The sequence below is a fragment of the Sander lucioperca genome, chromosome 15 (genome assembly GCF_008315115.2).
Source record: "Sander lucioperca isolate FBNREF2018 chromosome 15, SLUC_FBN_1.2, whole genome shotgun sequence".
NCBI classification, from domain to species: Eukaryota; Metazoa; Chordata; class Actinopteri; order Perciformes; family Percidae; genus Sander; species Sander lucioperca.
Window position 1 is genome coordinate 26,976,671 of NC_050187.1, and position 11,403 is coordinate 26,988,073.

General features: G+C 40.5%; 2 protein-coding genes across 3 annotated transcripts; one reads left to right on the plus strand and one right to left on the minus strand.

The window, feature by feature from the left end:
* Nucleotides 1–2,026, minus strand: mrpl57 (mitochondrial ribosomal protein L57). Of its 2 annotated transcripts, none has more exons than XM_035992011.1 (2): nt 1,876–2,026; nt 1–1,020 (listed from the first exon to the last, which is right to left on the minus strand). In XM_035992011.1, exon 2 carries the CDS (start codon nt 1,003–1,005, stop codon nt 694–696), a length of 312 nt encoding a protein of 103 aa, XP_035847904.1. In that variant the 5' UTR covers nt 1,006–1,020; nt 1,876–2,026; the 3' UTR covers nt 1–693. The 2 variants fall into 2 exon arrangements, with proteins under 2 accessions (XP_035847904.1, XP_035847905.1); XM_035992012.1 differs by having other exon boundaries at nt 1–1,023; nt 1,860–2,024.
* Nucleotides 2,027–2,700: 674 nt separating this feature from the next.
* Nucleotides 2,701–11,164, plus strand: LOC116061623 (cytochrome P450 3A40-like). Its single transcript, XM_031315927.2, has 13 exons — nt 2,701–2,982; nt 3,141–3,234; nt 3,926–3,978; nt 4,329–4,428; nt 5,724–5,837; nt 8,546–8,631; nt 8,745–8,887; nt 8,993–9,117; nt 9,273–9,357; nt 10,030–10,190; nt 10,318–10,544; nt 10,642–10,804; nt 10,895–11,164. The coding sequence occupies exons 1-13, from the start codon at nt 2,912–2,914 to the stop codon at nt 10,967–10,969; spliced, it is 1,497 nt and encodes a 498-aa protein (XP_031171787.1). The 5' UTR covers nt 2,701–2,911; the 3' UTR covers nt 10,970–11,164.
* The last annotated feature ends 239 nt before the right edge of the window (nt 11,165–11,403 follow it).

The following is an 11,403-nucleotide window of genomic DNA, read 5'->3' on the forward strand; positions in this document are numbered from 1 at the left end:
GATTGCAGATGTAAAGTGAGGTTTAATTGAGGGTCAAATTCCTGCACAATGATCTAATAGCCACTGACTAACAGGTATTAAAATATCAGCAGAAGCAAATTACTAAGATTTAAGAGAATCACAGTGCTCCCCATACAAAGGACTTACATTTTATGAGAATCTATTAATGAAGTGAGAGCATTTCCATAAACCTTGAAATTGTATTCCTTCCTGGTTTTTCTAACTTCAAAGGTTCAAAAGGAATTGAACACTCCAATTTCAGCTACACGTGGGCTTCGTGACAGTCGCAACGCTTCAATACATTAAATGTAAAACAGCAGAATGCATATTAGAGTAAAATTAACATTTCATAAAATGACAATTTTGCCCCAACCTCTCCTGACTACTCCTCATGGAACACACTTCAGCAGTTCATCTACTTATAGAGTTTTTATGAATGGAGGGATGCCTGGTTTTCTCAACTTGAAAGCGTATTTTGTTAAGGCGAGCGAAAGTAAGGTGTCACAGATCAGGTGTAGAATGTTAAGCAGTTTTTATCCAATGAGCTGCATTTGAACTTTTCACGGTAGCTTTTCAGTTGACATACAAACTCCTGCTCCTATAAATACACATAAAGAAACCAAACTTTCTTTCATACAAACATGTGATATTGTCACATTATGAAGATAGTATTTGGTAATGTCTCTGCTCACATTAACTTGACCATGTCTTAGTGATTTTCAGATGACTCAAGTGATCTGTGATGTGCTTGTGTTCAGGAAAATTGGCGAATTTGGCCTCCTTGATCTTCAGCCAGTTCTGGGCTCTGCGCTCTGCGGCGTGGCAGTACTCCTGCTCCGGAGTCATGTATGGCCGGCTGATCCAGTATTCGTTCTCAGCCTCACGCTCCAGATGCTTCAGCGTATTGCGTGTCATCTGCCACGTAATCTGTCGTGGGCGCCGATACTTTCCGATCCACTGCTTCCCAGGAATGCCTTTCCGCAGCAGGGTGAGGGTGAGGAACATGGTGGCAAATTATTTCTGAAAAGGCAAACCCGTTTAAAAGAAGATCAGTGATTGATATAACAGAAAAAGGTGTTCAACACAGGTATTGTATACTAGTCATATTCCCATATCACAACAGTACAGACGCGTTCAGTTTTATAGACCTCATTTAAAGAAGACATTTTGACTTCTGCATCAATCAGCAGCTATGTAACAAGGATCACATGATGTGACGTATGAGAAAGAAGTGTTCAAAAAAGATTCCGTTGGCCCAAAGTTGCTTAAAAAACAATTATTGCAGATTTAACAAATAGTTTAAAAAAAAAAAAAATCTGTGGCATTACTAAATGCAATTGTAACACCATAGAAATCACCTGTAGATACAAAAATAATCCTAACAAAGTTAAGTTTGATCTAAGTGGGCTAATGAGCAAACATCTTTTTTCACAGCAGACATTATGACTTGTCATAGCAGGAGAAGCACAGAAATAAATTGTAGTTTCTTTCCACCACTGATACAGTATACAGTGTGCATAGATTTATATTAGACAGTAATATTTACATGTTAAAAAGTGTGTATTTTAAACTATAGAAATATATAATTTAAAGGTACAATGGATGTTAGCGTTACAGGGTTATTGCAACTGTTTTTTTCAAACTGTTATCATTACATCTTCTACTCTCCCAGAAACGCTTTGTTCACCTCCGCGAAGTCAACATATGACCCCAAAATTACAGCTCGTGTGCAGAAGGCTAAATAACAATGTGAAGCTAGCAGGCTATCTTAGCCGTAGGCTAACGTTACAAACCAAGGGCAGCTTAAAAAAGGCACCATTTAATACTAATAACAGATATACATTTGTAATACGCGTATTTTGTTCGTTACTTCACCTTCTAAATATGATAAATGCAATTCACTTTACGACGACAAGATGCGAAAAAGCCCCAAATCAGACGAAAATCACCGGGGAAATGAGCCACGGTTGGTTGGGGGGGGTCGTTGATCGAACATCCGGGTCATCTATCTACGGTGAAAGAGAAGGCTCAAACATTTTCAAAACGAAGACTTTTAGCGATTCTTTGCCACTATTTAAAAGTGCAACATTGTGTATGATTGTGTTATTAATACAAGGAGGGCATATTGCGGTACTTTGAGCTCCGACATTAATTTATTTGTATTTTATTTTTCTCTTTATTGACACAAGTCAGGTTGAAGCGGTTGAACATAGTAGCAGAGAAGGTTTAGAATTATAAATCTATCTGTTCCAGCGGTAAAAATGAAACGTCTAAAATAAAACAATAACAAATAAGAAGAAATAAGAAAATAAGAAGTACATAAATTGTAAATAATGAAAACAAACAAGATGATAAACAAAAATGGTCTTCAATTTAAATTAAAGGTTACTAGGCCTACATTCAAGTTGTATTAATGTGTACAGTGTTACACCTCTTAGCAGTTATTTTGGACATTTCAGGGATTTACAATACGACCGAAATGTATTCCAAAAAGCATTAAAAAACACTTTTAGCATATTTACAAGCAGTAGGCCTTTAACCATCAAAAATAAATTATTGTAAATATTGAATTCATGTTGAATTTAAATGTTTCCACATGTCTTTTGTTTGCTAGCATAATGAGGTAGAGCTCTGTGGGCTCCACTCATAGCTCCACCCAGAGTCTGGCTCCACCCATCACCGGGGTAAACAGTTACTTGTTTACCACATAGATTGTATAAAACACACCACAATACATCCATGACATTTCGTCATTATTCATGTAGTTTAAAGCCCTATATGAAATTATGACGTCATAATACAAGCCTCTTAACCACTTTGCGAAAAACTTCCTGGATTACTCCGCACACGCTCTGAAGCCTCGGTACAGCACAGTAACATAACATATAGTTTGTGTCAATCGGCAGTCAAAATGGTTGTCTTTACCTTGTTTTCAGCAACCACCTGGACTTTGCTGGCTCTCTTCTTCACCATGTTTATACTGTGAGTAGTTTCTGTAACTGTCAAAGTAGTAGTATGAGGTTGTCAGTTTGGTCGATTTACTGCACCCTACCATAACGATTGCTCCTTAAGATGTTGCAATATATTGAAACCTGTTCGAGTATAACTCTTTTTTTCTTTTTCTATTTTTTATAATGTAGGTATGGCATTTGGCCATATAGGTTTTTCAAAAAACTGGGAATACCCGGACCAAGACCTTTGCCTTTCATTGGAACACTTCTAAACTTCAAAAAGGTATGGAGCACACATACACACAAACCTTAAAGACTGGTGTACTGTGTAGGCTAAGGAGTTGATACTGTGGTGTCTTAAATAGTAATGCTGTGATGCTGTATGAAGAGGAATCCGCCGACACTGTTCTTGATTATAAAAAGGTTTATTACAAGCAAAGATTCAGCATCAATTTTACAAACTCCTGCAGAGAGCTTGGAGAACGACCAACCCAAATTCTTCCAAAAGTCGTTCCGCCTTTTCTTTGTGTGAACAACGTATATATCCTATGCATTGTATCAACATAGGACGTGATATGTGTGAGTATACCATTGGACGGATAACTGACCAATCAATGCATGTTATCTGGCACAACTCCAAAAAAGGTCTCTTCTGTCTTGGGGGGACCTCTGCTCATGTTAACAATTTCCAGATGCTCCCTTATAACAAACCTTTAAGCAAAGTTTATAGAAAGTTATAGAATGGTCATATACTACAATACATTTAAGAATTGAGGGTGTTCTTAATGTTCTTATCATGTGTAAATTTGCTGACAATGAATGACTTTTTTATTACTTAAACATATCTCTGCAGTCTCCGTAACCTGCCTGGCACTTATACTTTTCTTATCTGTACATTTGAATGAGTGTACGTTACCTGTTGGAAACTCTGTGGTCCTTTTTAACACGTTTTTTTGTAATGACATTTCTTGTAGGGAATGATTTCTTTTGACCGTGAGTGCCAAGCCAAGTATGGGGACGTCTGGGGGTAAGTTTCATATTTCAAGGCCAACACCTACAGAAGACATCAGTGGTAAAAGTAGTACTCAGATAGCCTACTTTACATAAAAGTACCAGTTGGCTACAAACTAGGAGCCGGGCCCCCTCTTATGGTTACAACATAAATCAGAAGGGTTATGAGATGATCAAGGGGACAGGACAGAAGAGCTTTTTAAAATTAAAATATTTCCTCTTTGGGCTTTAAATAATGAAATTAAACTATCTGAAAGCGGAAATCTCTCATTTGGTGGAAACATGATATGACTACATGTTTTTTTAACATATTAATATTTAATCAAAAGCTCATAGTTTATACTGTGATGTTGTGTTTTTGTGCAGGTTGTTTGATGCACGGTCACCAGTTTTAATAGTGGCAGACCCTGAGATTATTAAAACTGTTATGGTGAAGGAGTGCTACTCTGTGTTTACCAACCGCAGGGTAAGATAATCATCTTGTTGCATGTTATTGCACACCAGAATGTATGAAAACTCAGCATATCATGTTCAATGACATGTTAACATTTGCAATAAGATTTGTATCATGTTATCGTATTTGATATTCATCAAATTACACAACTCTGGGTCCAATGCAGCATTCTGCCAGGAAAGGTGTGGCATATTACAACACCGTTTCCTGCAATGTTGTAAGAATCACAAAAGTGAAAGCATACTTATGGAATGGCGAATCTGTATTCTTGGTTCGATATGGTTAGAAAAACAATTTTGTCCACTCTATCAGGCCGAGGTGTATCCTATCATTTTAAAGTTCATATCTCAAAGTTATTTTACTGAACCATAAGGGAGGAATAAGGCAGCTAAGTATGCCTTGTTCAAGTCAGGATGTTTGGATTTGTAGTAAAATCCTGTATATTACACAGAGACTCAGATATTTATGCTCGAGGATTACACCAGGCTGCACACACAACAGGCAACTGGGGGGAAAAAACCTAACAGCACTCTTCATTGTTTCCCAAGTGACGAGAAGTAAGATGCATCTGTGGTTTTAGTAAAAATGTACAACAAAACTGATTCTGCTGAAAATCCCTGGGGCTCATTTTAAAGTGAATGAGTGCTGTATGACTGCTGGCTGTCTTTATGTTAGTCCTATGTCACCTGGCTAGGGACTGCAGATGAAAAGTAGTTATTTTTACTAATTCTGGCATATTTAAATGGTGTTTTTTTATACAACAATGTTCATAAATATGCATGGTCCCTATCATATAAACCAATAAAATATATATTTTTTTTAAATAAAGTCAAAACAAGGCATTTTGACATATCCTCTTGTGTCCTCCCAAACCTTTGACTTTTGTCAGGATTGATACAGTTTCATTTTGTTTGAAACCACAGAAAGGAAGTTCATTTTATGTGCAGTATGATGATCCAGCTCTGATATGGAAAGTTACATAATTAGAACAGACAAAATTAGTTGTATGATATGAGAAGAGGATATTTTGGAGGAAGCAAACTGTAAAACTCTTTTGTACAAGAATGTAAACATTCAGTGTAACTGTTCTTGTGTTCTTGTGTTATTTTACTATTTATTTAAATTTATTTTATCTTTATTAATACGTACTGTGTGTATATGTTTATACTTATATTGTTTATATCTTTTTATCCTTCTTATATTTGTATGTGTGACATGCTCCAACAACACCATGACAAATTCCTCGTATGTGCAACGTACTTGGCAATAAAGCCCTTTCTGATTCTGATTCTGATTCTGATTCACAGGAAAATATGGTTTCAGGACCTTTGTCTGATGCAATTACAACGGTTAAAGATGAAAGGTGGAAAAGAATGCGGAGCACTTTATCACCGTGCTTCACCAGTGGAAGACTGAAACAGGTCAATACTATGTTCCTGCAATCTGCTCCCTTTGACCTAGTGCAGGCAATACGTTTATATTAGGGCTGCACGATATGAGGAAAATATGCAATGACATTGTTGAATATCACTATAAGGATATTACTTGTGACAAACCGGTTTTAAAGTGTACTCAGTTCTGCCTTGCATTGCTTGTTGAGTTAAAAAATGAAAGGAAATTATGTCCAACATTCTTTTATTATCCATCTTCTTCCGCTTATCCGGTAACGGGTCGCGGGGGTAGCAGCTCCAGCAGGGGACCCCAAACTTCCCTTTCCCGAGCCACATTAACCAGCTCCGACAGGGGGATCCCGAGGCGTTCCCAGGCCAGGTTGGAGATGTAATCCCTCCACCTAGTCCTGGGTCTTCCCCGAGGCCTCCTCCCAGCTGGACGTGCCGGGAACACCTCCCTAGGGAGGCGCCCAGGGGGCATCCTTACCAGATGCCCGAACCACCTCAACTGGCTCCTTTCGACGCAAAGGAGCAGCGGCTCTACTCCGAGCTCCTCACGGATGACTGAGCTTCTCACCCTATCTCTAAGGGAGACGCCAGCCACACTCCTGAGGAAACCCATTTCGGCCGCTTGTACCCTGGATCTCGTTCTTTCGGTCATGACCCAGCCTTCATGACCATAGGTGAGGGTAGGAACGAAAACTGACCGGTAGATTGAGAGCTTTGCCTTCTGGCTCAGCTCTCTTTTCGTCACAACGGTGCGATAGATTGAGTGTAATACCGCACCCGCTGCGCCGATTCTCCGACCAATCTCCCGCTCCATTGTCCCCTCACTCGCGAACAATACCCCAAGGTACTTGAACTCCTTCACTTGGGGTAAAGACTCATTCCCTACCTGGAGAAGGCACTCCATCGGTTTCCTGCTGAGAACCATGGCCTCAGATTTAGAGGTGCTGATCCTCATCCCAGCCGCTTCACACTCGGCTGCGAACCGATCCAGTGAGTGCTGAAGGTCACAGGCCGACGATGCCATCAGGACCACATCATCCGCAAAAAGCAGCGATGAGATCCCCAGCTCACCAAACTGCAACCCCTCTCCACCCCGACTACGCCTCGATATCCTGTCCATAAATATCACAAACAGGATTGGTGACAAAGCGCAGCCCTGGCGGAGGCCAACTCTCACCTGAAACGAGTCCGACTTACTGCCGAGAACCCGGACACAGCTCTCGCTTTGGTCGTACAGAGATTGGATGGCCCTGAGAAGGGACCCCCTCACCCCATACTCCCGCAGCACCTCCCACAGTATCTCCCGGGGGACCTGGTCATACGCCTTCTCCAGATCCACAAAGCACATGTAGACCGGTTGGGCATACTCCCAGGCTCCCTCCAGGATCCTTGCGAGAGTAAAGATCTGGTCCGTTGTTCCACGACCAGGACGGAATCCGCATTGTTCCTCTTCAACCTGAGGTTCGACTATCGACCGAACCCTCCTTTCCAGCACCTTGGAGTAGACTTTACCAGGGAGGCTGAGAAGTGTGATACCCCTGTAATTGGCACACACCCTCTGGTCCCCCTTTTTGAAAAGGGGAACCACCACCCCGGTCTGCCACTCCTTAGGCACCGTCCCCGACTTCCACGCAATGTTGAAGAGGCGTGTCAACCAAGACAACCCCTCCACACCCAGAGCTTTAAGCATTTCTGGACGGATCTCATCAATCCCTGGGGCTTTGCCACTGTGGAGTTGTTTAACTACCTCAGCAACTTCCACCAGGGAAATTGACGACAATCCCCCATCATCCTCCAGCTCTGCCTCTACCATAGAGGGCGTATTAGTCGGATTTAGGAGTTCCTCAAAGTGCTCCTTCCACCGCCCTATTACCTCCTCAGTTGAGGTCAACAGCGTCCCATCCTTACTGTACACAGCTTGGATGGTTCCCCGCTTCCCCCTCCTGAGGTGGTGAACGGTTTTCCAGGGGCACCTTGGTGCCGACTGAAAGTCCTTCTCCATGTCTTCTCCGAACTTTTCCCACACCCGCTGCTTTGCCTCTTTCACGGCAGAGGCTGCAGCCCTTCGGGACCTTCGGTACCTTGCAACTGCCTCCGGAGTCCTCTGGGATAACATATCCCGGAAAGACTCCTTCTTCAGTCGGACGGCTTCCCTGACCACCGGTGTCCACCACGGTGTTCGTGGGTTACCGCCCCTTGAGGCACCTAAGACCCTAAGACCACAGCTCCCCACCGCAGCTTCAGCAATGGAAACTTTGAACATTGTCCACTCAGGTTCAATGCCCCCAGCCTCCACAGGGATGCACGAAAAGCTCCGCCGGAGGTGTGAGTTGAAAGTCTGTCGGACAGGGGCCTCCTCCAGATGTTCCCAATTTACCTGCACTACCCGTTTGGACTTACCAGGTCTGTCCATTCTTTTATTAAACAACGTAATAAAAGGCTCCAAAAAAAGAATGATAGGTACATTTGAAAGTGCCATTTACTACTGATACTCTCTTTCAATCAACAAAAAAGTGCAATATCGCAATCTTTCAGGGTATGGTTTATTGCGCCAGTTAACATCACAATGACAATTAAAAAAACCTAATATATTGTGCAGCCTAATTTATGTCTGTAGTATGTCTACCTCATGTGTCTACAGTATGCTCATATGAGAGAAGTTGGCATCAATGATAGAAATACCTACTGTATATGTACAGTACATTATCAACATTTCTTCTTTTTTGAAGATTTTTCCGATTGTTGCTCGCTATGCGGACCAACTCACAAAAAAACTGGGACGAACCAATTTGGATGAACCCGTCGATGTCAAACAGTATGTTACTTAATCTACTTTATGCCACCATATCATTACATTTGTCATAAAATAAATAAACATTATAGCATTTAGTCCATGTATGTCCTTAAAAACCCACCTCTCTGCTGTAGATTCGTGGCACCTTATAGTTTAGATGTTGTGACCAGTGCATCTTTTAGTGTTGAAGCAAACTCCATAAACAATCCAGATGACCCACTTAATCTACATCTCAAGAAGATTCTCAACTTCAGAATGTGGCCTTTTATTTTAATAAGTATGTAGTCCTTTTACCTCTTTTATACACAGAGATCATTTAATCATATGAGTACTTTGGGATCACTATTGTGCAAATAATGGTAAACAACCCTTCTCTTTTCAGTGATATTTCCCTTTGGTGCCAGCCTGATGAAGCTCCTGAATATTGACATTATGCCCAGACTAAGTGTGGATTTTTTTTACAATATCATCAAGAGATTTAAAGACAATCATCGTGCAGAGAAATCTGTAAGCATTTCATCTGTACCAAAGTGAAAAGAAAGTTAAAGGAATAACTGTCATTTTGAGAAATACTCTTATTCGCTTCCTCGTCAAGATTAAGATGAGAACATTGATACTAATCTTCAGTTTCTTTGTTGAATGTTCTCTCTGTGCTGATCTAGAGTCGAGCAGACTTCCTGCAGGTGATGGTTCAGAATGAGATACCAGAAACGGAGATAAAGAGTGAACAAGATCAGCCAACTAAAGGTATGTTTGCATTACAGTTGTATTTCATGAAAGTCGAGGTAAGACTGAGTTGAAAAACTGTCCTCAATTTAAATTTAAATTGTTCTGTACCTTCATTAAGCTTAAGAAAAATACATGAGTCTATTTATCAAGGCCGTAAGCATGAAGTGAACTTTTGGGGGGACTAAATCTGCACCCAAATTTGCTAATGATTATTCTGGACAGCGGTGCATAAATGTCTGACGTAGAATAGCAATATTTATTAGCCTATCAATATATTGGGGGGGACATTTTGAGCATATTTAAATATTGGGGGGGCTCCAATATATATTATGATTACTGCCTTGCTATTTATGAGGCGATCATATGACGGGCATTTTTCCACAATTTTCTGACATTTTATAGACCAGATGACTAATCGAGAAAATATCTGTCGGATTATGTGATCCTGATCATTTTGACGTTGGCTTTGATAATGTCAGACATACACATTCAATTTGTGCCTAACAATATTTCTAAACTATTTTTTAAATTTCTTTTGACATTAAAAGTAAATGAAGTAAATGAATATTCAACAATAATGACACCAGTAGTAAGGTAGCTGTGAATAAGTTTGGTGCGAAGAAACATTTCAAAAGGTCTCCGCTTGTAAAGTAGTTTTCATGCTGAACATTTAGCTCTTTGTTGTTGTAGGTTTGACTGAACACGAGATCCTTTCCCAGGCCTTCATTTTCATCTTTGGTGGCTATGATACCACCTCTGTCACTCTCACTCACATCCTTTACAATCTGGCCACCAACCCTAAAGAACTGCAGATCCTGCATCAAGAAATCGATGCCAGCCTACCGAGAGATGTACAGTCATTTTGAATGTGATGGGTGACATTTGTAACTTACTTTTTTTAATAGCTGACATCATGTATTGTTCTAATCCTTATCTGATTCTATTTGTGTTGATGCCTCCTTTACCTTTTGCCTCTAGGCTCCCGTTTCATACGAGGATCTAATTGGTCTTCAGTACCTAGACCAGGTTATTTGTGAGTCAATGCGTTTGATTCCCACTGCACCACGGCTTGAGCGGATGTGCAAAAAAACAGTCGCGATCCACGGCCTCACCATCCCTGAAGGAACCCTGGTTGGGATTCCTGTGCACATGTTACACATGGACCCACGCTTTTGGAGCTCACCTGAGCTTTTCAGACCAGAGAGGTAAATACACACTGTACTGAGGTTTCATTCATTCCATGCTCTCACAACGATGACTCCATGACCTTAAGAGTATCTGTGTGCCCGTCTGTATGTGCAGGTTCAGTAAAGACAGTGGGGATGAGGTGAACCCGTGCACGTACATGCCGTTTGGGCTCGGTCCTCGTAACTGTGTCGGGATGCGCTATGCTGTCCTCACCATGAAGATGGTTCTTGTCAGTCTCCTACAGAATTACACTTTGGAAACATGCAAAGACACTGTGGTAAGACTAACACTCACATTCATGTGTATTCTGACTGCCCTACTTCTCTGCTGTCCTGTTGCTGATTTTATTTTACATTCCTTTCATCAGATTCCGTTGGAGTTGGACTGGATGTTTCGGCCGAAACAGCCAATAAAACTCAAGTTTGCTCCCAGACAACAGTAGTCTGAAAGAGCATCTCAAAATATACCTTGCCTCTAAATTATAAGATAATTCCTATCAAACTCAGATGTATTTAAAATGTGGCAAATGCTAACAAGTTTAGATTTAAAGTTTTGTCAAGTTTGTCAAGTGTTTACACTACTGACACTCATATACTCAGTACTTAACTCAACGCACCTTGAACATCAGATTTTTCTTGTAATGTTAACTAATCTAATATATTTCATTCACTTCTCCACTTTTCATAAATTGTCTTGAATTTTTATTTTTACTATAACTTGATGTTTAAAAAACACAAAAGCACAACCTTTTCTTTATCTTTTTATGGTAGACTACAGGACATACATTTAATAATGTGAAGGTGTAAACAACGACTCACCTCAACTGTCTATTGTTAAAGAAAATATACATATATACAAAGGACAATACCTGCGTAA